The 27,954-nt window shown below is 40.7% G+C and overlaps 1 protein-coding gene across 2 annotated transcripts in view; it reads right to left on the reverse strand.

Annotated features, from left to right (window-relative positions):
• The window catches only part of LOC113036107 (A disintegrin and metalloproteinase with thrombospondin motifs 2-like), a 143,470-nt gene that overhangs the window by 61,804 nt on the left and 53,712 nt on the right, over window positions 1-27,954 (reverse strand). For both annotated transcript variants that reach the window (XM_026192209.2, XM_026192201.2), the window contains exon 3: window positions 21,605-21,779. In XM_026192209.2, coding sequence (XP_026047994.2) covers window positions 21,605-21,779 — 175 coding nt within the window. The remainder of the gene's footprint in view (window positions 1-21,604; window positions 21,780-27,954) is intronic.

A 27,954-nucleotide genomic window follows, 5' to 3' on the forward strand; every position in this document is an offset into this window, starting at 1 on the left:
GTGACTGATGCCTTCAGGGGTCGGTGCATTGGTGGTTCTTGGTGTCCGGGGCTGGGCGCTCAGGTATGTACCAGCTCACTCCCGGTGGCTACTTGGCAGGGCCTGGCGCCTGTTGCTCGGTCAGCCCTCTTCTGGGGCGCGGGGGGCCCTCGGGCCTCCGGGCCTGCGGCTCGGTTCACTCTGGCACAGCTGGCTTCTGGCAGAGCCGGCGGGCACGCCGGTGCAGCCCCCTCTAGCTTCTGCTCGGTGGCTACTGGGTGACCCCTCGTCTGGGGATCCTCAGCCCTCCCCATGAGGGTGGCACGGATGCCCCTCCGGTGGTCCTCCTTGGGCTCTCGCACTCTGGGGCCTCTGGATGTCTGGGGCCTGGATCTCCTCCATGCCTGCTTCATGCCCTGGGGACAGGGCTATGGCTCTCTACATCCTCTTGCAGACCATTACATGTGGAAACCATTTGAATACAAGCGCGCTGATCCACACAGGTGTGCACACGGGTGTTCACTGCTCGTAGACTTAAATTACACCTTTCTTGGCTGCTACTTCAAAGCACATTGTGCGCTGTCTGTCCTGCGTGCTGCACAACAACATTGAATATTTAGTATTTACTGCTGTTTACACTTAGCTAGATTAATGCGATGGTGTTGTGTTTAGTATGTTGCTTTGTTTTGTTTGTTTTTTTGCTTGTTTTCTATTCTTTCTCTCTCAACAGGTGATCCAGGAGATTTTTTTTCCCTTTCTCACTGTCCCTCTCCCCTTCTGTTTTTCTTTTCCTTCCTCTTTCTTTCTCCCTTTCCTATCCCTCACTCATGTCTGTCCCGTCTGTAACAACTGAAAATAAAATAAAATAAATAATAAAAACAAAGGTCGATCAAATGGACCAATACGGCATTGTCATGATGATCCATTTGGCAAAATAAATCCATTGGGTATCCTTGTTGGTCTTCAGACAACAATTCTGACGGCTAAAGAACCAAATGGGACAGGCAAAAAAAAAACCCCAAACCCCCCCCCCCCCCCAAAAAACCCCAAAAAACCCCCCAAAAAACAAAAAACCCCAAATTGTTTTAGTATCCTGCTCCTCTTCTTCTTCTTTTTTCTCCTCTCCTCCCACTTGACTGACATCTTCCTCACTACCCAGTGCAACCCTAACCCCCCCCCCAGGCACAAGTCAGACTTTAACACCCAACCTGCTGCCCACCCACCCCAGGACATTCTGGCCCTGGCTGTCGTTGCCTGCACTGTCTGTCTCTAGCTGATGGAAATCATCTTATTAGAGCTGTGCTAATGTCTGCTCTGGATTCCTGGGACACTCCGGCTGCCCCTATTTTAATTGGCTGCCTCTATTAATATTTCATTCGTTTAAATACAGCACGCCACCTTTCACTCTGCTGCCCGTGACCCCGCTGGTGGCTCCTCGCTATGTCAGACTGGGAATATTGATAGGGGAAAATTGTTTTAACAGTGACACACCGCATTATTGCTTTGGATATTTTGTGAGCTGCATAGTTTAAGTTTGCTTTGTGAACGCCTGAGTGAAATTAATTTGTTGTGGAACTGATTTGGAACTGGAATCGATCAGTTATGGCAAAAAGACACAGTAATTGAAAGCGGATGAGAAATGTTTGTGTAGCTTTCTACTTGATATGTCACAGAACTTCATACACTCGTTAAGTCTTGATTCCCTTGTTAGGGTTTGTAAGAGAGTCGACGTGTCATTTGGAGTCAGCTAATGAAACTACAGAGCAAAGAAATGCTATAAAGAAGGTATCAAAGTTCTTCCAGCTGCTGTTTTCTATCATCCATAATGTCACTATTAAAAAGCACTAAGAGGAGCTGTGGAAATCAAGGCAAAACCTGGAAGACCAAGAAAAGTTTAAAATAAAACTGTGGTTCTGGCAGAATGAAATGTTAAACCCCAGCACAACTGCAAAAGATCTGCAGGACCAGATGAAACTGAAATTTTGTTTTTTTTGGTGAACTGATCTAAACTGTACTTCAAAATGTATTTATAGGGACATGTTAGACACACAGGCATTGAGACTGGTCTGCAACCACGTGGCAACAACTGCTCACCAGGAAAAAAGTGTATCCTGTGACTGGTGGTGAGTGGTTGCTGGCAGTCGCTGTGAAACTGACTGGTAAAGTCACAGTCACACAGGCCTAGAGATCAGTGAGTGACCCCCCCCCCCCCTCCGTTAGGGAGCGATCGCGAGGAAAAAGTGTGTTTTCTGCAACTGTTGCCGGTAGTTTGCATTAGAATGTGGACTTATCTGCAAACACTCGCAAACTATTCACCAAGTGTGAAAAACTGTTCACCTTCAAAGTAAAAGCTGCACATTTTGAAATGTGTTGGTTGCAGCAATAAGGCACAGCTTTTATTTTGAAGCTGAACATTTTCTGTGTCCAGTTTGTGTCACACTTTTCAAGTTTCAATGTAAAATAGAGGTGACCATGTCAATAATAAGGAGGTTTTCAGTGCAGTACCATATACTTGTATGTATGATTTCACCTGGTAACAGCCACCAGCCTTCAGCAGCCGCTCACAAACTGGTTGGGGAATGTACATTTTTTTCATAGCAACTGTTTGTTTCCAGGGGCTCAGCGACCGGTCTCTAAACACTTCATTGGTGTGACTGAGGTTTTATTTATTTTCCAGTTTTCAGTTTCAGAAGCTACTCAATAAGTATGGTGAGAAGGAGTAACTGACATTTTAATTTTATGTGTGCTACAGAACGCAATCTTGCTTAATTTTATTTTTTGCAGAATAAGCCCAACAAATATCTAAGTGAGACGCATGCTCACTCTGTACTTGCTGAAAAAATGCAGGTGAGCACATTGCTCACTCAGGAATGCACAGATACACACACATACGTGCAAACACAAATGCACAAAGAGCCTGGGGCTACCACCAGGACAGAAGTGCAGCTGGAAGAAGGAAAGGAGGAAACACAACAAGTGGAATAAGTTAGGATTTGTGACATGAAAAGTGAAGAGAAAGAAGAGAAGAGGTAAAACAAATGAATGTAACTGTTGTTTTAGTTCACAATCCTTCATCGACTCGTTACATTTAACAATTATTTTCTCACCTTCTGTTGTTTTTCCGGTATTGTGGTTGATATTTTTTGACAACAGCAACTCTGGGCTTCCCTGGCGCTGAATCAGGAATCCTCCACACACCTTCTATAAGGATTAAGTACTCTATCTGTAGAGTGCCAGAGAGTCTGATGTGCATTCCCTGTGTAATTTTGCGGTTTATAGTTAAGCAGGTATTTTCTGCTCGAGGTGAAATTCAGTCAGCAGGGTCTTTACTGTAAATTGAGGTGGTTGCATTATTCACCATATATTTGTTGGTTTGTTTGTTTATAGAAAGAGTTCTAATACATTTATTATATAAAGCCATTCATGGCCCAGAAAATGTCTCATAAATTGATGTCACCTGAGTCAGGTTCAAAAAAACAGTCACCCTGTGGTGATAGTTAAGAAAGGAACAGACCTATGTAGAGATGCACCATACTGACTCCTTTGGCCCCAAATATTACAGTTTTCAGCTGATTCAGTCTGTGCCAGTTAAAAAAAACACCACACTTCAACAGTGCAATGCAAACTTAACGTCATATCCTGTTATTATCAGTGCAAAAAGTTTGAAAAACTGCTACTAATAACTTGGTTAAAGATTCTGCTGTAATGATTTTGCTTTATTCCAGTGCCATGATGATAAATGATAGTGTTTTTAGTATGAGTATTTATTATTAGTATTAGTATCTAGTATTCTTCTCAAAGAGAAACTTGAGAAATCAATACTTAAATCACATAAATCCCACGATCCCATGTTCATTCATTATTTTAGTGTAACATCAGTGTTTTAATTTTATTTGATGCTATTGTAATGTTAGGTGTGTAATATTAGTTCAAGGCTATACTTCGCAGGCTCTAAGCAATTAGCAGCTAATTTAATTGCATTCAATTAAAAGCAAAACACTTTAGACACACTGGACCGGGTAAGCAAAAACAGCTGTAATGAATTTCAACTCTTCAACAAAGTAATAAACCAAGTAAAGTTATCAATACCAAACTACTGTCTGCTGTTCTTAGTCCATAAAAGTTCAGTATTTGGAAAAAGCTGAGGATTTCCCACATTACTTGGAGCCTATAAGAGCTAGCATTCAAACTTGCCATTGCATTAGATTTTATTTGACAGTCCTAAAAGTGAAAATGCAAGCACAGGTAGGATTATAATGTGACAGCCATGGCAGCAAGGAGTCAGTCCGCACATGTGTGTATGTGAATAATGGCAGCTCCTGCGGCCTTCAACACCCATCTGTCATACGTCAACTAAGCTCTGCACTGCTGCCATCTCAATCAGCTGACATAATGTTCCACACACACACTTTCTCTGTCTCTCCCTTTTACACGCATTATTTTGACAGCGTGCCACCGTGAGTGTGAGTGGCGAGAGAAACACACACTGTGTCCCCACAGCGTTCCCTGATTAACGAGATGGTTTGTTCTCTTCCTCAGACATCGGCCAATCAGGCACGAGGACACAAATCTCTCCCCACTGGTGATACTGAAGGCCACCGGCCACTATTTATTGGCAATCTCAGCCCTAACTGCCCAGACAGAGAGAGCAACACGCTTGCACAGGCAGACACCACCAACGTGTCTGTCTGTGTGTGTTTTTCATGTGCTCCAAGTCAAATTTGCTACAGGAAATATGATGGCAGGCATATAATAAATATAAGTATTACAACGATGAAATAACAGCTTGAAAAACCCCCCACAAAAAAATACAAATACACAGCAACATACATGGAGGAATCTCCTCATTTTTGTTTGTGTTGGTGTTTGAATAGAGTGCAGGTATTAAAGCTGCAAATCACCACATCAAGGCTGTGATTAAAGCAGATTAGGCCTTATAATGGTGTTTAATTAGTCCCAAAACTCATGCACATCAAAATCAGGGGCATGCACATGATATGAGCACACACACCAGTATTTGTAAGCATTTGTGTTTTATGTAGATGTGATGTTGCAAGAATGCATGAGGCCAGCATAAGGACAAATGGACCTTCTACACTATGCATCTGCAATTCATTAAAAAAAACAATGGTTTATTTGAACTTAACAGTTTCCACAGTGATGGTTAGAGGCTGGCTAACATATTGGCTAATATTAGCTATTTGCTGTTAGCCACTGCACTATGAAACGGCTAACACATTAACCTAAAACGCAAAGGATCATTGGTTTGAGACCATGGAAAGATACAAATCCCTCAAAGGATGCATCAGGAAACATCCGCGGTGTGGTGACTCCTCTCCCTCACTGCCCAACCGGTCATGGCAGATGGCTGCCCCTCCCTGAGCTTGGTTCTGCCGGAGGTTTCATCCTGTTAAAAGGGAGTTTTTCCTTCCCACTGTCACAAAGTACTTGCTCATAAGTTGTAAAAGTTTTCTTCAGAATACTTATGCTTACAGTATAACTCACCTTGAGATGACTATGGTTGTGATCTGTCCCTATAATGAATAAACATGAATTGAAATTAAATAACTGTGCAACTGAAAGACACTATATACTGACCAAATATTATCAACATCTATAAAGACCAATAAAGGATAAGTGAAAATTTAACAAATTAAGAAGAGATGAGAGAAAACAATGTTTGCAAGTGTTATGAGTTTTTACATTATACAGTTTGTCCACCAGAGGACAAACTTCGCTGTTTTAAAACCACATTCCACAATAAAGTTAAATTCGATTCAATTCAATTTTATTGATATAGCACCAAATCACAACAACAGTTGCTTCAAAGCGCTTTATACTCTAAGGTAAACCCTACAATAATACATACAGAGAAAAAAACCCCAACAATCATATGACCCCCTATGAGCAAGCACTTTGGCGACAGTGGGAAGGAAAAACTCCCTTTTAACAGGAAGAAACCTCCAGCAGAACCGAGCTCAGTGAGGGGCGGCCATCTGCTGCGACCTTGGGGTGAGAGAAGGAAAACAGGATAAAGACATGCTGTGGAAGAGAGAGACAGAGATTAATAACAAGTGTGATCCAGCAGAGAGGTCTATTAACACATAGTGAGTGAGAAAGATGACTGAAAAGGAAATACTCAATGCATCATGGGAATCCCCCAGCAGTCTACACTAGTGATGGGAATTCTGGCTCTTTTTAGAGAACCGGCTCTTTCGGCTCAACCCACTAAAAAGAGCCGGCTCTTTCAGCTCCCAACCGGCTCTTCAGGTTGTTTTGTTGCTTTAATTAATTTATTATCAACAACAATATACAAAAAGGAATTACTAATGTAAAAAAACATGGTTTTTAGTATATGTTTACATATAAATATATATGGTGGCCCCTAGAGACAAAGCACGTACAAACTCCAAAACACATTGCTAGCGTTAACTGAACTTCCAAAACAGAGCTACCTAGATCACTTAAATTATATAATTGAAAGCATGTGTGTATTGTTTGTGTATTTATACACAAGCACTCACATATATTCAAATAATTAAAAAAAAATTTTCATTTACCTGTTACTACCACACACCAAATCCGGTCGTTGGTACTTCCTGGCTTGTGTAGCCACTAGGTAACAAAAGCTCAACACTGCCCATAGCATCCTGAAGCACTTCCGTTGTGTTTTGGAGTTTGTACTTGTTTTGGAGGTTTCACATGCTTTGGAATTTGTATGTGCTTCAGAATTTGTATGTGTTTTGGAATTTGCATTTATGTTGGAGTTTTTACGTACTTCGGAGTTTGTACGTGTTTTAGAGTTTGCACGTGCTTTCTGAATCCTTTATCATCTGCAACTGAAAATAGTTGTGGATGATTACTATACCTTTCTAATGTGATGTTCTTGTCCCTGGCTCTATTTTCTCTCCCTTTCCCTCCGCTCTGTTCCTACCTACCACCCCTCCCCCCTCTGCTCAGCGCAAGCACAAGGCTCGCGTGCGGAGTGAAGCGGAAAAAAAGTGCGAAAGAGAGGGTGAGAGAAAGAGAGAGAGAAAAAAACGCTTCCAATAAGGAGTTGGTTCGCGTCGTTCACAAAGATTCGGCTCTAAGAGCCATTTCGTTCGCAACCGACACATCACTAGTCGACACCTATTGCAGCATAACTAAGGGAGGATTCAGGGTCACCTGGTCCAGCCCTAACTATATGCTTTAGCGAAAAGGAAAGTTTTAAGCCTAATCTTAAAAGTAGAGATAGTGCCTGTCTCTTGAATCCAAACTGGAAGCTGGTTGATGTAACATCACTGAAAAGTCTTTTAATGACAGGCGAACAGCTAGCTAGCTAGCTAACAACAAAGTAAGAGTAAATACATGCAATTGAAGTAAAATTAACCAAACAAATAAATAAAAAGTAAAAATCAGCTTGATGCAAGATGATTTCATGAATTATTAGATGAAATATTGCCTTTTTGTTAACCTCTGGGCTTAATTGGAAGGATTATTGAAAGGAAGGATTGGTGCTGTAGAACTTCAGCTAAACATTAGTAATTGCCTTGTTTATCTGTTTTCACAGTAAAAATAACCCATGTAGAGAGGTTGTGACAGTGTCACAGCTTTTGCCAAAGACATATTCCTGTTTTGTTTGCTGAAATTTGAAAACAGCTCCTCATGGCAGTCTTTTTCTTTTTTTCTTTTCCTGAAAGCACTTGACAGCTTTGTTTGTGAAACATTTAATTGTGTTCCCATCAGTTATTTTAAGAAGATGTTGATTGTTTACAGCCTTTCTTTGTTTAATGGCCCCTAACATCATATCTCAGTGACTAAATTACAGATAATCCTGCCATGAACTACAGCTTTAGAACCCAGGCAATGTAGCATCTTTGCATCTCTCCTTCACTTCACTTATCTACTCATGATCCTGTTTCTATTTTAAAACCTTTGCAATCTAGTTCAAGTCAAAAAACAATAAACAGCATACGTAAGACATGTACACTGTAAGACAGATCCTAAATATACATAAGTGATAAACTACCAGAGGACTTATTAGAGAGGAAGTCTGCAAGCCACTGCACTCTTGTGATATTGACACCATATCACATGCATAGCGACACAGTGGGAAGAAATGTGGAAGAAAAGCGAGAAGTGAACTTGGCCCAAATTCTGAACTGCCGTGCATGTGAGTCATGCTGAATATTGCATAGTCAGAACTGCTGTGATGGCAAACATGGCTCAAAGTTATTTCGGCATGCAAGCTAGAGGACAATTATTATAAGGGAAGAGGGAGAAGCGGGGAAGGAGTGAGAACATTAATGAATAGATAAACTGCAAGATTTAAATCTGTAAGAGTTAAATCCGATTTTAAAAATCTTTATTTTGCTTGAAAATGTTAATAGCCATCAGATGCATTTATTTTAACTCTGAGTGGCATGCTGACTGTATAACACTAAGACTTAAGTAAATATTAATTAGGTAAATAGTTATGTTTTTAAAAAAAACGCACTCCAATTATATACTCGGCCCCTGAAAGTCACATTCACCTGGCCATTTGCTACCCCAGCTCCATCTCCCCAAAAAACTAAAATCCTGAAGCCTCCCAACCCCAAAAACAAATTCAAATCCATACACTGTTTTCTATTGTCCAGGATGGACACTGCCTTTTGCTCTATGTCACCTGGGATAGACTGTCCTGCAACCCTGAATATAATACAGTAAGAGGTCAGAAAAATGGATGGATGGATGGATTTAAGCTTTTTGGATTTAGATCAGAAACCCAAACAAAATAATTCATTTGATTTTATTCATTATTTGTCTTTCAAATACAATTTTTCTTTCAATATAGTGTTGTATCCCTTTTGGGGGTCTTTAGAGGTGTGACGACGCATAAGCTGGAAGGCTAAGAAACAGAAGACAGCAAAAGAGAGAGACAGATGGTTGAAAGTCAGGAAGAACATGCTGAGAAACAGAGGTCAAAAGGAGAATGCATGGGTACAGAAAAGTTAGCTGTGCTGAATGAGCAGAATAAGCACAGAAAATACATAGAAGCCTAAATAGTGCCAAAAAACTGGGGTTTATCAGACTGCCTGGGAATACTTTCAGAAATCTCCCAGAGTTCTGAGCAATGGTGAAGTCTGGAGAAAGTGAGGGATCACAGGGGGATTGTGGGTAATATGCCAAGGAAGCGAACTAACTTTTCTCTGGTGTCAGCACATCTTCTGTGGAGACTGATCTATCTCCCTCTCATTGCTACAGGATGACACACATGGCAGGAGAGGTAGAGTCTACACATAAGCTGCTTTTTGACAACACACACCCATACGCACAAGCAAAGAGCGCCACACTCATGACATGCCAGCTTGCTCTGTAATTCTCTCAGTGTGATTGTGACCACAGCTGCAGAGGAGTATTACATAAAAGCAAAGACCTTCAGTAGTTCAACTGACTGCACAAACCACTGCTTTATTTATGGCCATTAGACACTCCGCAGTTGGAACAAACTGAAATGTTTTAACACATCAAACTGACCCTGATATGATTTTTAAAGGTTTTACTTATTGGTTATCATCATTGCTCCTACACAGAAAAGTCTGGATTGTCTGCACAATGAAGTACGTTTGATTTAATGTAATGCCCAATGACAAATGATCTCATTAGTTTTCTTCACCACAACAAGGAGACATTTATCTTGAACATATCTAAAAACGGAAAACAATATGCAGATTCAGTGTTATGTATTTCATGTCCAACTACATAAAAGTTTCTTATGACCTCTCCTTTTTGAATTGCCTGAAAAACATTTTTTCTTCTCTTCCTGACATATAATTTTTCATTTATATGTTTAAAGTAACAAGTCTTGCAGACTTCAAATTAAAGTGGACATCGCAAAATCAATTATTTTGCTTTTCAACAAAATATTATGCCCCATAAAACATGAGAAAACTTTCCAAAGAAAGTAAAAGCATGGCTGAATGTGCTTTTTTAAAAACTTTTTTTTCAGCTCACAATGACATCAGAAGAGCATCATACTACCACCTCCAGCTAGAACAGAACCTTTGCCAAAGCCTAAGACCTCACGAACACACTTTGCATGATATGGGACTGAGACCATTCAAGTAAAAGTTGCACCTTTTAAAATGAGTTACTTTTCAACAATAAGGCATTTCAGAAACCATGAGTTTCCCGTAAAAGTAAATGTTTTCCATTTCTGGTTTGCACTGGACTTTTTCACGTGTATTACCACCCAATGTCTTCCATGCAAACTATAGGCAGCTGCAGCAATCAAAAACAATTTTTGGATGTGGCACCCTGTTTGCAACCAATTTCACCTTGCGACAACTAGAAACCTCCAGGAACCCTTTTCCGGGGTCGCTGTCCAATCTGTGGGCCTAATCTTAGATGATATTTGGTAACCATGATGCTAGCTAGAAAGGTACAGCCTCGTTCTGGAATGGGTGTGGCAAGCAGCAACTCATTTGCATTTAAAGCAACAGACGCTAGAGCAGACTTAAAAGCTAGGGATGTACAGATATCCTGGAAGTATTTGTATTATGAGCTGAGATTTCAATGATTCTCGGGAAATGTGAGTCTAAAATGAACCTGTTGTAAAATAACTGTGAAAAAGCCAGTCTTCATTGCAGAATACGTAATGCTGGTGTTTGAACACACGAACCACTAATGAAGGTAGCGCATTAATTATATTTTTGCAGTATTATGAAAAAAGTGTTTATAGCAACATTTTGCCAATGTAAACAGAACATTTTATACTGCTGCATCTTCTCATTAACAGACTAATTAACAAAGATATGTGTTCGCTTGTCTGTGTCTAATCTGCAGTTTTTGTCACTTCCTGTTTCCCACGCTGTCAAACCGAGTGCTCTTCTCATTATTCTGATAATCATCTTGCCAGACTAATGTAAGTCAATCAGTATCTTTAAAATGCAGCTCAGTTCTGTCATTCACGCACCTTATCCCAGACGCTCAGAAAGCCTCATCCAAGTTATCATCGTCCATTTGCTCCAATATCAGCGTCAAAACTCTGGAGGTCAGTGATCTCTCGTTATTGAAATAAAGTAGTCACAGGAAATGCAGTGTCCTAGTAAGTGAGCAGTCAGAAACTCTTTCTCAAAAAGTTATTTCTTAAAGACAACAATGTTAATAAGAGGAAAAACTGTAAAACTCAATCTTAAATTCATAATTTAAAACAGAAATTATGTTTTATCCGAATAGCAGATTAGTTCATTATCAATTTTTAACTTTTTAATTTCACATTTCTACTTAATTGTGACCAGTTGCATTATAGATAAATAACAATGCATTACTTGGCCTTTCATCCACCCTCATAGTGACTAAATTGTGATGCTGCAGTCCTATTACAAAAAGGGTTTGCAGAGCCTGAGTTGCAGAGTTTGTCTCCTACAGTACCACTACTGTATTACTGTAATTGCTCCACACAAGCACATATGATTAAAAGTCAGGGATCAGCGGTATATCAACCACAAAATGACCCATCTGGATTTGACGGTCACTCCGGGTCAGTGGGTGCAGTAAACGGAATAACAAAACGGGTATTTTCATCTCCTTCTAAGCTCTAATCGGGCCTTGTTTTCTCCTCCTTCTCTTCATCCTCTCATCTCTACGCACTCGCCGCTTTTGTTCGAGCTAAATCTGAACACATCAGACTAATGCTACAAGACGTATCAGCCGGCTCGGTGGAAGAAAAGACACAGGAAGAAAGGGATGATTGATGATTCCCCTTCCCCTCCCTCATCTTTCTTCATGACATTGAAAAAAAAAAAAAGGCACTGATTACAAAAAAAAAAAAAAGGAGACTTAAATACTATGTTAACCATCAGCGAGTTTTCCCAGAGTCATAACTGCATGCGTCTATCTTCGATACTTGCATTATAGCCTTTGTGGAATGAACAGGCACAGAGCTGCGCTTTATTCAATTAAAGTCCCTAGGGGGCGCAGCGGCAAATGAACTGCAGCCTAACAAACTCCCACCACTACACATCACCCTGCTAATCAGGCAAAGGCAACAAAGCACACACTCTCTGACATTTTCAATCTCGCTGCATTGATATCTGAGCTTTACTGCTATCGTGCAAACAGAAACACACAAACTCAAAAAAATAAAATGCTTAATTTACACAAGCCACAAACAGAAACAAAATATGTGGTTTGACTTTATTACCAGTAAATTAAGAAACTTAGTTGAAGGCAACTATATCAATAACACTAACCTTTCAGCGTTATCATATATCACCATGTGAGTTGGCTGTAATATCAGGTGAAGTACGCGCACACACACACACACACACACACACACACACACACACACACACACACACACACACACACACACACACACACACACACACACACAGAGAGAATAAAGTCTAAAGAACTGTGTATTTTAAATATCACATGCTGCATATCTAAAAAAAAAAAAACTAAACAAAAGAACAAACCCCTTCTCTACACACTCACTAATAATTTTGCTTTTGAGGAACATGTTTACTCGTGCTTGTAAGCGCTACACACAGGATGGGGAATCTGCTGTAATAGCGCTGAATGCATCTCTGTCTCCACAGGGATGAAAGCCTCATTCACATGAGAGGCTCCATTAACCTCCGAATCAGCTGCTTCGGTATTACATCCTCTTCACACAAACATTCCTGCATTAACCTACACGGTTTTTCAATGAATGGTTTCTCATCCTGTGCGCCATTATATTGCAATTTGAAGTCCCCGTACACCCACACAGGCACTTTAAGTTATTTTGGCTGATTATAGTTAATCTCACACTTATGCTGGGTTGAACTGCAATGGAAGTCAGTAATAAACTTGGAGTAGTTATCCAGGTTATTTGGTTCCAAGCTGCCTTGCCATAACAGATTCAAGTGAATAGAAATTATCCTGGGAGGAACCATAATCAGGAAAAATAACTTTTTATTTATTTTATTTATTTATTTGTACCGGAGCCATGTAGAAGGTTTAACCCTTGGAAACAATGTCAAAATTCTGCCAAGGCGCAGAATTTTTAGGAATGGCAGCGGATCTGGCGCTTCTCTGAGGTGTGCCAGATTTAACACAGCGTGTGTGTGACTGTGTGTGTATGTGCATGTTTGCAGCACTGTGACAGTAGTGGGAGGAAGGAAGTCACACACCATCTCATCTTCCTTGAGCGTCTGTCCCTTAGGTTGGCTGGTTATATAACTGATGTCAAGACAGAACGCTGGCCACCTCTAGGGAGGTATGTGGCACGAAATTGTAGTTACACAGTACCTGCTGCCTTGTGCCAGCCCTGTGATGAAGCCTGCACAGGTAGAAATAATGTATCTTATTGTATTAGCCTTGCACACTTTCAGTCCAATTTATTACTTTCGTCAATTAGATCAATATTATACCACATTTAAATCTGAAGCAATAAACCTATCTTTGTTTTTATTTATTTTGTCTTTAAGTATATTTTATACCTGACTAAGGCTTAACAGCTGTATGATGTACTTTCAATGCCTGAATAAGTTGTAAACATGCTATATAAATACACCAGATGTGGGTATGCGTCCTCAGTAAGGCTTTGCTCTGTCCTTCACACAGTTTCCCACCACAGTGGGAGAGTTTCTGTACAGGCTGTGTTTTTAATATTCAGCGCTGTCTGACTTCCAGCCCTCCTCGTCTGCTCTGTGCTCTTGACGCAATTTCTGTATTTTTAGCATAATAGAGAGGAGATCCCTTTCTTGGACACTCGTTGGATACTTCGGAAACAGGATGGCGCACGTCTTCTAGAATCACAGCTAGAATGTCTATCTCTCTATCTATCTAAATCTAAGCTAAACATCTAAGCTGTGATCTTTTCAATATTGCACTTCATTTACAATTTAATTGACGGTGCTGAAAAAAACAAAAACCCAAAGAGAACCCTTTTGAAGAAAATCCAGTTAAAAGGCCGCACATTTAACTGTGCCGTCGAATTTCACCATCAAGGGCAAGGCTCTGAATATTTGAACACCACACCAGAGGCAGTGCAGAGGCTCAGAAAGGTGCTAATCTTGTCAGAGCACTATGATCACCATGATTATAGTGACACTCTCTCAATCACTAGGCCTGTAATAACGCTCTACCCCTTCATCCCTGTAAGGCTTCCCTTCTCTTCCACCTCACTCACTCTCTCTTTGTCTTGCAGGCAGACAGGCACCCACGCACAGACACATGCGCACACATGCACACAAACACACAAACACACAGACAGACTGTGTGTGCATGGGTCAGTGCGGCACCGGTGGCTGCAGACTGGAACAGAGGTCGGCCGCACCCTGCTATTATCCCCAGAGACCTGTTCAGTTTAAAGGCAGTGCTGTGGCGCACTGAGTGACAGCTCAATGGAAGGCCCGCTGGGAGCTTACAAGCAGGTGAGGAGTCAGACAAACCAGAGGGAGAACACACACAGAGGGACATAGTGCAGGCACACCGGCAAATACACACCTACACACCGGCAGACACATAAACATCAATGCTCCTAGTTGGCTGTGAGTTAAACAGGCAAGGGATAAAACTGTCAAATGCAGTGGGAAGCACACATACATGCAGGGACACATGACTACACAAACACACACATGCTGAGTATGGTAATAAGGCAGTCATGTTCTTCAGGGATGGAGCCAGTGGCCACAGAGAGAGAGAGAGAGAGAGGAAGCAGCTGGCTGTTAAAATACTTCCCCTCCTAGCACTGTAATTTCCTCCCAGAGGCACACCTGGCCAACACTCATTCACACATACGTACTGTATGCGCGTGTGTGCTTTGTGTATGTTTGCGCACAGTGCATGCATGCATGTGTGTTTTCGCATCTGCGTATGTGTTTCTTCTTTAGTTCTGCTTGACTGCGCGCGCCTGTGTGTGTGAGTGTGTGTTTATGCTGTCACTAATGTTCACGGCTGATTCAAAGTGGATCCCTGCTGCCCAATATAACACCCATATTATTATACAGCATTACAAGTTATTACAAACACGAGGCTCATGTTACAGAGGCAGCTATTGGCACAAAATCTGAGACTAGTATCTTTTTTGGAAAAAAAAAAGAAAAGCCTGCAAAACTATTGTTAGAAAATTTGGGTATAAATAAAAAACTCTTAATTCAATGGTTTTCCATTTACAGCTCTCTATATTTATTTTGGACAGCTAGCTTTAGTTTTGCCCCTATTTAAAAACAGTGAGGTTTTTAAATTAATAATTTTTGCTGCCAACTTTGGGGTTTCCCTGCTTTAGATGCCCAGCCTTGGAAAATGACTTTGTTTACACAGGTTACATATGGTAAAGGTTCTCCTCTAGAACCGCTTCTTCCAGAGCTAAAAACACCAGCCTTAAGACAAAGGTCAGACAGCTCAGTTTCATTCAGCTAAAGCTCAGAGAGCCATTTTATTCAAGGGTGAATGGAAAGACAGTGCTGGAATGGGATTATGTTGCTTCAGGGAACTGGGCCAGATAATGCAAATTGACAGAAGTATTAATCTGCCAGTTAAAAGTGAGATGGGCGATGTTTCGAGGGACCCGATTGTGCAAGTGCAATGTACTGTGTCTGTTAAGCTTTGATTGTAGGAAATTTGTTGTCTGTTAACATGCTGTGATTAGGCAATCAGAACAGTTGGAAATTAATCGCTATAAACAGATAGATGCATATGAATATGTAGAATCTGTAGGCAAGGGACACATGTTTGGTACTAGATGTTCTGGTTTATTTTGGTAGTTTGAGCAATTCTGGTTGTGAGCTGGTAGAGAGAGACTAAGGAAGAAAACGGTGGCTGTGGCTCAGGTGGTTGAGTGGGTCAACTATCAGTCGGTAGATCCATCCCTGATTCCTCCGTGTGCTAAAGTATCCTTGGCCAGTTGCCCCAGTTGTGACAGTGCAGGTACTTCAACTTCCTCCATCAGGTCAAAGACAACAATTAAGTTAAGCTGACTTAGGTTGATCCTAAACTGGCTGAAGGTAAGAATGTAAGCGTGAATGGTCTGACATCATTAACCATTTCTGTGTCCAAAGGTTCCTTTGGTTCCCCAAAATGAAACAAACACTGAAGCTCGAGAGTTAAGAATTCTCCAAATTCTTACAGCTCCAATAAAATGATCAGTGTGGCTGTTCTCCCAGATGTTGCAATAAAATCTAGCATTCAGGCACCCATAAAAGAGGCTTTACAAGGGTTTAGCAGAGTTAGAAATTAGCAGGAACTTAACTCATTAGTTTCCATCTAAAGGTGCTGACTTGTTCTAAAATAAATAAATACATAAAATGTACAGCTCTCCTATCACTTTGAACGCAAATAAAGACACAAAACTTAACAACAGGAATGCTTGGAGAGTTTTGAACTTGGGCTAGCTAACGTATAATAATGTGCTATCTGCTATGCTAGCTACAATGTTGCTACCTGCTATGCTAGCTACAATTCTATGCTTAGGCTAATATAAACACAATATAAGAACGATGTAAAACTAGGGTTACATTTTTCCTCAATAAAAGTTTAGGGTCATCAATGAACAGAGATAAAAAACCATCATACAGCAGGAAGAACTGAAATGGAGCAAATCTCACCAGATAACACCGGAGATCATCCCACAACATGAGATTAGTCATAAATTTCTCCATGGTTTGGATTACGCACTGTGAGAAAGTTGTGGTCTTAGCAAATTATCAACAGTGTTAAGTGTTCAAATATTTGGTGTTTCAGACACCGTCAGCCCTGTGGTTACACAATGAGTTTTTAAGGATTTAGCTTAAACACATGCTTCACAGGAACGGCTTCTGTTTTTAGGGGCTTGTTTTTATTAAATAAAATAAGACATAAATCATGACAACATGTTAAAAAGACAAAAGCCTTAATGAACTGAGTAATAGCTTGGAGCCAGAGGGTTGGTATGGACTTATACAAGCAGATGGGGAAAAGTTTAAAAATGGGACTTTGGTTGTGTGGAAGTCGTTTTTTTTTCTCTTCATGCATTTAAAGCTTGTGGTCTGAAACAAAGGGGTTAAAAATGACTCAAGCAAGAGAGAATGTGACCTTCCCAGCATTTCACGTAGCTATTTGGGATTTCCATCAAGAGGCACGCCATAATGCAAAGTGTCTGCTGGGGCCCCGGTTACACGCTGAAGATGAGTTCAGGCCATTTATGAGTTGCGTGTGCTCACATCTCTAAGTGCTTAGTCATGAGTCGCCTCTTAAAACCCTTGCACCATATGACTATCCATGTGTCACACCGGCAGACGGAGAGGTGGGGGCAACAGTGGTGGAGGGGATGCAGTTTAAGGAAATAAAAAAGGAGTAAAGTGAGAGAGTTAGGCAAAGAAAGATATACAGAGAGAGAGCGGGACCCGAGGGAGCCTCCTTCATTTTCTGGATGTGGGAGGCAGACATTAAGCTACAGTGACTAGCACTACTGGCCTCTGTCTGACCCTCTCCAACTTCCTCTTAGCTCAGGCCAAGACTGACACGTCATCGTATCGGCGCTGTGCAACGTGGCGCACACGAACAACACAACAGCACCAATCTAACAACAGCTCACATCAGCCCTGAACGTTAAAGCGGATTAGGGTACAGCACAAAACATGCGAGAACACAGAGAATATCACCGCCTGCGGGGTAAAACAAATGTAGGCTTTGTATGCATGTATAAAGCCCCGTGTAGCTGCCACAGCCCTTCGCCCGGTGTCAGCCCACCAGCTAATTGCAGGCATTTCCCCCCAAGGTTGCAGGGAGCCTTTCTGCCTTGAGAACAAAATATCAACCTTGGGAACGAAATGTCAGGGAAAACACAAGAGCTGCAATGAATTACATTTATATTATGTATATAAGTACAAAATAAAACCAAATGATACCACGCAAACAGAATGTTAGAGCAATGCATCATCTAAAGCAATAGATCCGATGTAATTAAGTAATAATGCAGGATACAGTAGCATTAATAAAGAATATTTATGTGAGATTCAGGCACATGTAAAAGAGTTTGTGAAGAGCGTTATGGGGAAAAAGCCCTCCAGTAGTCCATCTGTTTGGGCATGTCTCAGCGCCCTGGACAAACACTGCAGTAGCACTAAAACACATGCTTGCATGCATGCAGCTGGAGGAACACATGCACAGACAGTCCTGCCTCCAAAGACTAAACATTCAACTACAGCCTTATAGGCTGGCCTCTGGAATTTGTCTGGGGCATAAAGTAAGCAAAGCAAAGTCAAACTCTGTATAAGAGAGCAGACGATTAAGGAAAATTAGCTGAACAGAAGGGCACTGACCAAAAACCAGATAAAATGAGATAAAATGAAATTACTGGGGAGGAAGAAATGCCTTATTAAAAGATGGGGCTCTGCCCGCCCAGCAGTAAAAAAAAAAAAAGAAGACAAATACGGCAATCCTTTGCTTTTTTATTGCCCCAGCAATTAATTGACAAATGTGTCACATTAATAATAAAGCTCGCTCTCTCCACTTTGGACATTGATTTACACCTTCCTCAGCTTATGGTGTAAGAAAGTGATCAATCTCACTCCTTCTTCATCTCCCTCTCTCTTTCTTGAGCTCCACTATTACCTTGCTAAATATAACTTCCTTCCCTCTGTCTTTAGCCAGGAAATGAGTCCAGCATTCAATATCTGGCTGTGAATTACACAAGCCTGGCATAGGAGATCTTCAGAAATGATTGATCTATTATTAATTAATTTGCTAATGTCCTCGATTGATCTACAGGTGGGGAGTGATTGTCTGGGAAAGAGAATATGAGGGGGATACAAGAGGAAAGTAAAAAGAAGAAGAAGAAGAAGAAAGAATTGATTTCTTTTTAACCTGAGGAAGGTGGAGAGAAGAAGAATCTGTGTGTAAGATCTATACTGCATTTCTTGTATAGCGCTGAGCGATATGATGCAACAACTGGAAGGTAAACCTTGTGTTTACATAATGTTGTGGTCTAGAATAGCTAGGACAAAAATGATAAAAAGGAAAAAAGAGAGAGAAACAAAGAGAGCGATCCACATCAAATGCTACTGGGAGCAGCACATGCCTGCTCGTCTGTCTGTCTGTCAGTCTGTCTGTCCGCTTAGCCTTGAAAATCCCAGCACTCAAAGCCAGACGACCACAGAACTCATGCCCACGCCACACACGCACACAGACACAAACGCGCACACACACACACAAACGGGCTCGCACAGTAGCCTGTTCTATCCTACGCTATTGATCTGCACCCCACTCTTCATTAGAAAGAAAGATTCAAAGGCAAGAAGGAGCAGTGAGACGTGTTGTGTGTGCCTATGTGTAAGGCTAAGTGTAAACGTATGATCAAGGGAGTTGTGTAAGCTGTGTGTGGTTGTATATGTATGTGATTCCATAAAGTTTTTCTTTCTTTCTTTCGTTTTTGTAAACCCATATGCATGTGTGCATGTATGTATGTGGATGTACTGCCAGGTATCAGTAACAGTGGGAGCAGATCTGTGTTACTCTAATGCAGTCTGTCCTCACTGGGTGTTCCTATGGAAACTCTCTCTCTCTCTCTCTGTATATTATTAGACATTCTTGAGTCAACTGCTCAGAATAGGAAGACACAGATCTCATCTATTGCAATGCACTCAGTATAAAGTCCTTCAGCTCACACCTGAACTGCGCGGCAGCTTAATTTCCTTGAAATTATTTTCACTTTTGCGATCGTGGGAGATACTGACTCTTGAACTGGTCAGTTTATTAACTTGTAGACATCAGATCAATGAGAGCAACTGGAGGGTCACGTCTACTGACTCGGGCCTGAGGCGTGCAGAGCAATAGCGGCGCTCTATTTTCTGGTAATTTTTCGATTTTTGTTTGATTAATTCTTTTAGTAATAGCACAAAACAAGAAGGCCTTGTGAAAAAAATACTCACATACCTCCAAACAAAACAAAAACAAACAAATTTAATACTAGTAGGTTTTTGTAACATGTAACAGACTAATTAGTCCAGTTCTTTTTTGCAGACTTTTTGCAGTTCCTTTGATTTAGATCTGCTAAATAACAAACAGTATTTCTCACACGACGTTAAAGAAAGAAGCTTTCCCAGCAGATTCTGACAATAATGCGTGCTTTACATTTGCTTTAGTCAGTATATGAATGACTAACTATAAACAGGTGTGTTTATTGAACCTTTTTACAATTAAAATAAATAAATAAATAATCTGAATCAATTTGTATATTTGTTTCTATTTGTTTAGTTTATGTTAGCATATAAGGAGGTTAGGATTATGGCTTGATGATGTAGACCTTTCAAAAACTCATGTATCTAAAACCTTCAGCTCTTTTGAATAGTATTGTATCTGTGGTTGAGAGCAAACTCAGTGAGATTGGAAAAATTTCAAGCTAGATTCAAGGTCAACAACAACAGAGCACGACACGGCAGTGGAAAGAGTGAAGTTTCCACAACGATCTATGTAAAAATGAGTTAACACAAGCTAGTTTACTCCAACTGCAGGTACCAAGCTGGGATCAGTGGGAAGGTTGCATCAGTAAAGGTTTTTTAAACCCAACCCCCACATGAACCATCATCTTTTTTGCATTATTTTATTGCTAAATAAGGTTGACCACTCATCAACCTTTAAAAAGAAACCTTTTTGCATCTAAATGTGTTTGAAAATTTAATATGGTTGAAGGTCATTGTCAAACAACATATTAATAGCATTCTTCTGAGTGGTCAAATGACCATGAACAAAGAGCAACACACTGCCAAGGTACACAGACTAGTATTACCAGAATAAACATGTTTATAGCATTTATGTACAGCTATGCGTAAATTATGTTTCTCATGTAATCACAGGGTTATTGTGTTGCACATTGAGCCTCCGGACAGCCAAAGCACCGCAGCTGTGCAATGTTCAACTCCACCGATTGATGGAGTTCAAACAATTTAAGACTAACTTCTTCTTTTAGTTGCTGCATTGTCTGGCAATAAATTTACATTTATATCATAATATTCAGAATATTGAGTATTTGACTATATACTCATCTTCCCTTCCTCTAATTCGTGAGCTGACACAACATGGGAAACTTTTATATTTTGCTCGCCAAAATGACATCCATACCTGTTGTTTCAGTTTATTGATTTCATCTGTAGAGTGGAAAATGGAGGCAATCGCGACGAGAAACAAAAGACTTAAGCCAAGGCAGTGCATAATTCTGTACAGGAACACAGAGGGTGGTACCTCACCAGTCACACATGTGTGTCTCCATATGTTACTCCTTCCTCACTGGAAAATTAGTGCAGTGACAAGATGTGTTTGAGGGTGTGTAGGTGTAATCTTTTTGACAGTGAGGCACGCTCGCACTGTGACTCACTGTCTTTGCACACAATAGTTTGATATGATTATATAACAAGGTGAGCGTTAGGGAAGAGTTTATTTAATGGGAGAACAGCTTGGGTTGTGCTTCAGCATATATTGTTGAGAACATAACCATGGCACAACTAACACTTGCACGACTTATCCAGGTTTAAAATTTAGTGTGAATGACCTGCACTTAAGTTGGAAGTCAGTGTTACTGAATAACTTCCACGTGTGGCTAGCTCCGATATAAAAAGAGAGGAGAGTGTAGAGCTGAATCGTGCCTAAAGAGCTTCAAAAGTAGAGGACAGTGCGATGAGAACTACAGACTAACCTCTGGAGTGGTAGTCGTTCGCTGCGCTGCTGATGGGCACTTTCTTAACGGCTGAAGAGCGATAGACGATGTGTGTCCTTCCTCCTCCCCCCTCCTCCTCCTCTTCTATCACTCCATCGCCCCTCTCGACTGGCTCGATAAAAAACTCCTCTCTCTCTGTCTTGATCATACCGGCCTGAAAAAGAAACATGACTCATTATATCATAGTAATACTTATCAGTCGCTAACATGACACCCAGCTTCTCCTCATCCAATATGTGCCTCCATCCCTCACCTCCCTGATAATTTAAAGAAAGAATCGAAGGAGAAGAGAAGGGGAGAGCGGTGATCCCTCCTGGGGCCCCCGCAGAGGTCCAGAGTGACACCTGGCATCTCAAATGGCCAACACAAGAGCAGGAGATGAGACTGTCCCACTCCCATCCTCCGCTAACACATCCTGTCAGGTAATTCCCCACATCCCTTGTGCACACACTCACACAACACACATCAGCCATGCTCACTGGGAATGTGCATGTGAACAGGGGTGAGGAAGAAGAGGTGGTGGCAAGTAAAGAAGAATACCCACAAAACACACACACACACACACACAAAAGGGGGTTGCGTACACATACATGGGGAAAACAGGCACTGGGAAAATTGCCCGTCACTCTCTGTTATTCCATCTGTCTGTTTAAGACAACTGGTAATTACCAAGGCAACGCACTGCTGTAGAGGAAAGAGAACACACAGAGAGGATTGCGAGGCTTTTGAGAGGAAGAGAGCAAAAGAAAGAGGGTGATAAATGAAGGGAAAACATTGATACGATCAGCATGTGCCTGTCGGCTTTTCTCTCCGCTCTGACAGGAGAAGGAAAATATGACGAACAAGCTGAAGACAGGAAAGTGAGCTGATGATAGAAAAAAAACATGCGTTACAGATGAATGAGGAATAAATAGCTGCGTGTGTACTGTACTGCATAGAGATTAGCTGAAGCAGGTGGAGTCAGAAGCCTTACAATGATACCAACACCTCAAATAAAAACAGGCAGTCTATTAAGCTCTGATAATGTCTGGGGGCGTGGTCAACATGATCTCTTAAAAAGCAGACCCCAAATGCATGTCCCCCTGCAACACAGTGCCAAATTTAAATGCAAAGTATGCCCACAACTGTTACACAATAAAGGCTTATTGAGAAAAGAAGGCTTTTAATCCAATACAAGGGTTTTTAATATGAACAGTTTATATGAAGTGTATTGTAGCGAGTTCCAAGGTTTTTAGTGAAACTCCTGGACAAGCATGCTATCTCATAATAACCTATGTGTTTGTTCCATTGTAAAACTCAAGACTCAAGACACATTGCAGTCCAACTGATATAGGATTTGATGATTTTATAATCTGATATATACCTGAGTGCCTAATATGGTAAATATGAAAGGTTACAAAGGTCGATCAAGATGTCATTAGATCAATGGAATGAGTACATGACTTAAATAATTAGGCTGGCTCTTCAATGAATGTGCCATGCTACCTTTAAAAAATGGTGCTAGTTTGGTTTTATATCCAATATAAGATACTGGACCTTTAGAGCAGCGGTCCCCAACCCCCGGGCCTCGGACCGGTATCGGTCCGTGAGTCGTTTGGTACCGGGCCGCGAGAGTTGAGGCTCAGGTGTGAAATGTATGGTTTTCAGGGTTTTTATCGGTTTTCAGTGTTATTTTGTTATCGTTTTTATCGTTAACTCGGTTTTCTTGGGTCTTTTCACGTGTGTTATGAATAAATCTTCTTTTTTTCGATACTGGTACTAGTTTTATTTTGTTGTATTTATCCGCGACACCCTAAAGGCCGGTCCGTGAAAATAATGTCGGGCATAAACCGGTCCGTGGCGCAAAAAAGGTTGGGGACCGCTGATGTAGAGGGACCTCGAAATCCCTCAGTCATTACCTAAAATTAAAATAAGCTTTGTCTGTTTATTTGCTTGGTGTGTTTATTTATGTATTTGGAGAAATTCAAAGCATTTCTGTTTTTGCTTGAGTTTTTCTAGGACATTAGATCATTTTCTTGTGATTTAGTGGACAAATACACACGAATGATGAATTTAGTTGATGCGATGTACAGTGTGTTTTTTGCCACTGCGCTGTATGAATACAACTGATTAGACTTCATGCTGTGTGAGAAAAAAGTTAAATAACACATGCACTACATTTGTCATTATTTCTTTTTCTTATTCAGTGCAGTCTTTAAAAAATCCATTTTATTGGCTACATCTGTATCAGTAATGTCTCTATAGTAGAGTACAGGGAGTCTAAATGCATCAAATCTAAAGAAATATGCTTGGTGGAAAAAAGTATGCGTAGTACTTATTGACTTTTCTATCAGAAATGGAGAATATGAATTTGTATGCTCCTAGTATTCCTCAGAGAGGCTGATTTGAAAGGATATTAGCAAAAGTTGCCCCTTAGAAATTAAAAGGTGCTCTTATTCTTGCTCTCTTCGTTCCTTCCTCTGTCTGCCTCTCTCCTTCACCCTGCCAGTCTGATGCTTTAGTCCCAGAAGGATGTTGACAAGTCACTGACCTGCCTCCCCTTTTCTCTTTTTCTCTTTCTCTTTTCTCGGCTCTCTCTTCCCATCCCTCTATTTTTTCGAGCTATGGTGCAGCATTCTGATTGGATCTGATGGATCTGCGATGGTGCATGCCTTCCCACTCTAGAATACCAAGCAGATGTGAGAGGAGAGCCGTGTCAAAGAAAAAAAGATGACATGTAGGACTGGGAGACATGCTTAGATCAACCAGAGCCCGCATAGTGGGGGTGGAGGGTCAGAGAGAGGAAAATGAGTGTGATCATATAAGAACTGGAGAAAAGCTTTGAGAAAGTGATGTAAATAGACACTATAATAGAATGAACAGTGAAAAGCACCGTCTTTATCTCCTCTAAATCATGGACACCCAAGTCCAAGCCAAGGGGATTAAAGGGAGGCTTGTCCAAATGCTTTGTCCGGATGAAGCAAAAGTTCAGATACAGAGTCATCAAAGCAGAGTCATTCAAAGACACAACTGAAAACCATGTTTGTATGTAGGCAACCTGGACTCTGCTAGCTTTGCTACTCAATTAAGTCTCTCTTATTTGAAATTTCCTTTATTGGTCTTCATGAAAAAATGAGGTGTGTTACTGTTTGTCTCCCTGTTGTGAGAAAAGCTTCAACTATAACACTTGCTATTAGAAACGGAAGCAGCGATTTTCATTTACACAGGGATCATTTTGTTTAACTCCCATGAAAGAAAACAGGAAGCGCATCAGCACATAATTCAGTTTTGTCAATTTCCATAAAACTCACAAATGCTCACAAGTGTAATTTTTAAAACTTTGTAGTCGTAACCTCTGAAGTCTAATGACTTCAAACCACGCTGCTTTGGCAGTCGTTGCTTTCACGTAAAATCTTTCCCGCTTGAATCACACCGATACGCTTAATGGTGAAAGCTGCAAAGAAACGTATCCTTGACTGACACTGCACTACTTTGACTAAGGAGAGTGATTTCTGCTAATTCGATGATCCTTGCAGTGAGTGTTGTGCAATCTGATGGCTCTGCATGACGTGTGGCATTTGGCTGATGGGTAACTTCAATAATAGTGCACAAAAATGTTGTCTCCATTTAAAGAACACTGTTTGCAAATGTCTGTATTCCTCTAAAATTATGTAACATCAGAAACACACATTAAAATGATGTCATCTGGTGATCCGTAAAATCTCAAGCTTCCTGCCAAGTGGATATTCAGCTGCTTTTATGAATTTTTTTCATTTCCTTTGTAATTGCTGTAGCTTAAAAAATCATCGCCCTATAACTAGTTTTGCCTGTTCGGGGACTGCTCTAGGCTCAGCTGCCTTGCTAGCTGCTGTTCTCTTATTACGGTAAATTCATTGTGCTCCTTTGGGTGATGAGCCTCACGTTTTATTAAGTTTGACATGTTAAAATTTAGCTTATTAGCTTCCCTCCCCTCATGAGGCACTTAACTCTAACAGAATCACTCTCTACATTTCATCATCATCTAAAAACCTTTTATAATCTGTATATTAGATCACACACATAAAGCAGCCTTGGGTTTGGGTGAAAAGGTTGGGAATGATCGTGAATTTCACAAGGAGGATTAATATCTTTTTCATCATATGAATGTAAATATATATTTATATATTCACTTTATGATAGCCGTATGTGATAGGGCTGTGTATAGCTGTAGTCCTGGTAGAGTGCCTGTTGGCTGGGGTTCTCTCAAGTGAACGAGATTAAGACTTCACTTTGGTTCTGATCAACAACCAGTGTAGAGCATTGGGACTTCTTAGGTTTCTTTGGTGGGGTATATATATTTTTTATCTGATATAAAAATGTCAAATTGCAAGAAGCAGCATTTACATCCCCTAGTGAACACAACAATGAGACGAGCCCAGGCATGTCTGAGAGCAAGAGCAGTGTGTCAGCTTTTGATGATGATTTAATGCCTATAAAGGGAGCTACTCCACAAATTGAAGCGCACTATACTTCGCAAAATATGTACGAAATTTATTCTGACACAATTTTCACCACTTGAGGCAAAAAGATGCTTTCAAGTAAAAGTAGTCTACAAAGGAGGAGATATTAGCAGCTGGTGACGTGCAACCAAAATGCAAACATATGACTTTAAGTGTTGCTGGAGCACTCGTTAATTACATAGTGAGTGCTTATGCACAGTTGATAGATATAATGCGGTGTCACTAATATTATAGTGAGGGTGTGATGGGAGTGTCTGGCAAAGGCAAACCTTCACCTCCTGCAAAACTTCAGCAACATTCCAAGCGAGTCTGGATGCTTCATATTCCCCAATATAACTCGAAAAACTAGATCATGGACAACACAGGTAAAGTTGGCCACCATCCTTAAGAAGCCTTATCAAAATTGGTCAAACCTGTGGGACTCTTGAGAGAACTTACAAGTACTAATGGGCTAAGCAGAATGTGGTTTTGGTGGCTACCAAGGCAAGAACCAGTGTGATGGGATTTCAGTGTGGTTTGGAACAAGAGAAATTCTGTCAGAAAACTCAGAGGGGTGAAGCAGCTTTTAGGCAAAAATGTGTGTGGTGGGAGTGGAAGGAATATTTTGAGGATCTCCTGAATTCCAGTGGCATGCCGTACTTCCATAGAGGAAGCAGAGAACTATCTGAGTTATTCATTAGCTGTTCGGCGGCTGAGGACAGATGAGATCCACCCTGTTTGTCAAAGCTCTCGATTTTACGGCATTGTCTTGATTAGCATGTCTCTGCAATATTGTACTGTCTTATTCTGTCAATGTGTAATAGTTTAGATTGCCACATGTTAATGTGAGTTATCGTTTGCATACAGTGTTGTGAATTTAGTCTGCCATAATGGTTGATAGCTAACTGTCAAAAAAACAGGCAGGCTGCTGCCATGCTGTCCTTGCTGTTGTTTGACCTCTTTGCAAAGGTCATTGTGTGCACTGTAATTTATTTTAGATTTTTGCAAGAATCTGGATCTAGGGTCTGAGATAGATAGTAACTGATCATCCTGGAAAAATGGACCACATTGTCTTTAAAGGTGAGACATCTGAAATAAATTGCTATCATTTTGAAAAAAAAAATATAGAAACAAATAAAAAGTTAAATCCAAAAAAAGGAAAACTGCTTGTTTCTCCAGGTTCACATCTGGTTTAGAGATTAGTTATTACAGAGCCAAGTAAACGCTGTGTTCTCGGAACACAGTATTTTCTCAGGGAGAAAGTAAATTGAGAACAGGGTCCTCCAAAGGTTTCCTGCTGTTGTGACTACTTTTGCCAGGTTTGAGTAAGAGATAATCTGGATTCACGGTGGCAAACGTGTCTATTGTAGAGATTAGCACACCAGACATATAAACCTATGTAGTTCTAAACAACAAGTCCAGTAAAGAAAACCCCAATGAAAAATGGGTGCCATGTCTCCAAATGTGGGGAAGGAAAAACATGGAGACGGGGCTCTATTATTCATGTTTGGGTAAAACATGAGACAGCTAATGGAGCTGGAAGAAATAAAGATCAAATAAAAGAGGCAAAAGCCAAGAAAAAAATAAAAATGAAACATTTTATTGAAATTGAAAAGTACCTGAAGGCATTAAATGTGTAGAAATCTGACACAGAGTCCAAGGACAGAAGGAAAATTAAGGGAAAGGGCTCAGCAGAACAGTAAAGGGGATACGAATGAAACAGTTAAATCTGACCCTTCCAGCCATTCTCTGACCACAGCCCACCACTGAAGGTTTCACATCAACAAGCCTGAGAAAGCACAACCACCTTCATGTCAGAGTTTTTTCCCGATATCCCACCAAACAGTGAGACCCTCTAATTCCGATTCATAT

This window comes from Astatotilapia calliptera, chromosome 2 (assembly GCF_964374335.1).
Source record: "Astatotilapia calliptera chromosome 2, fAstCal68.1, whole genome shotgun sequence".
Classification (NCBI taxonomy): domain Eukaryota; kingdom Metazoa; phylum Chordata; class Actinopteri; order Cichliformes; family Cichlidae; genus Astatotilapia; species Astatotilapia calliptera.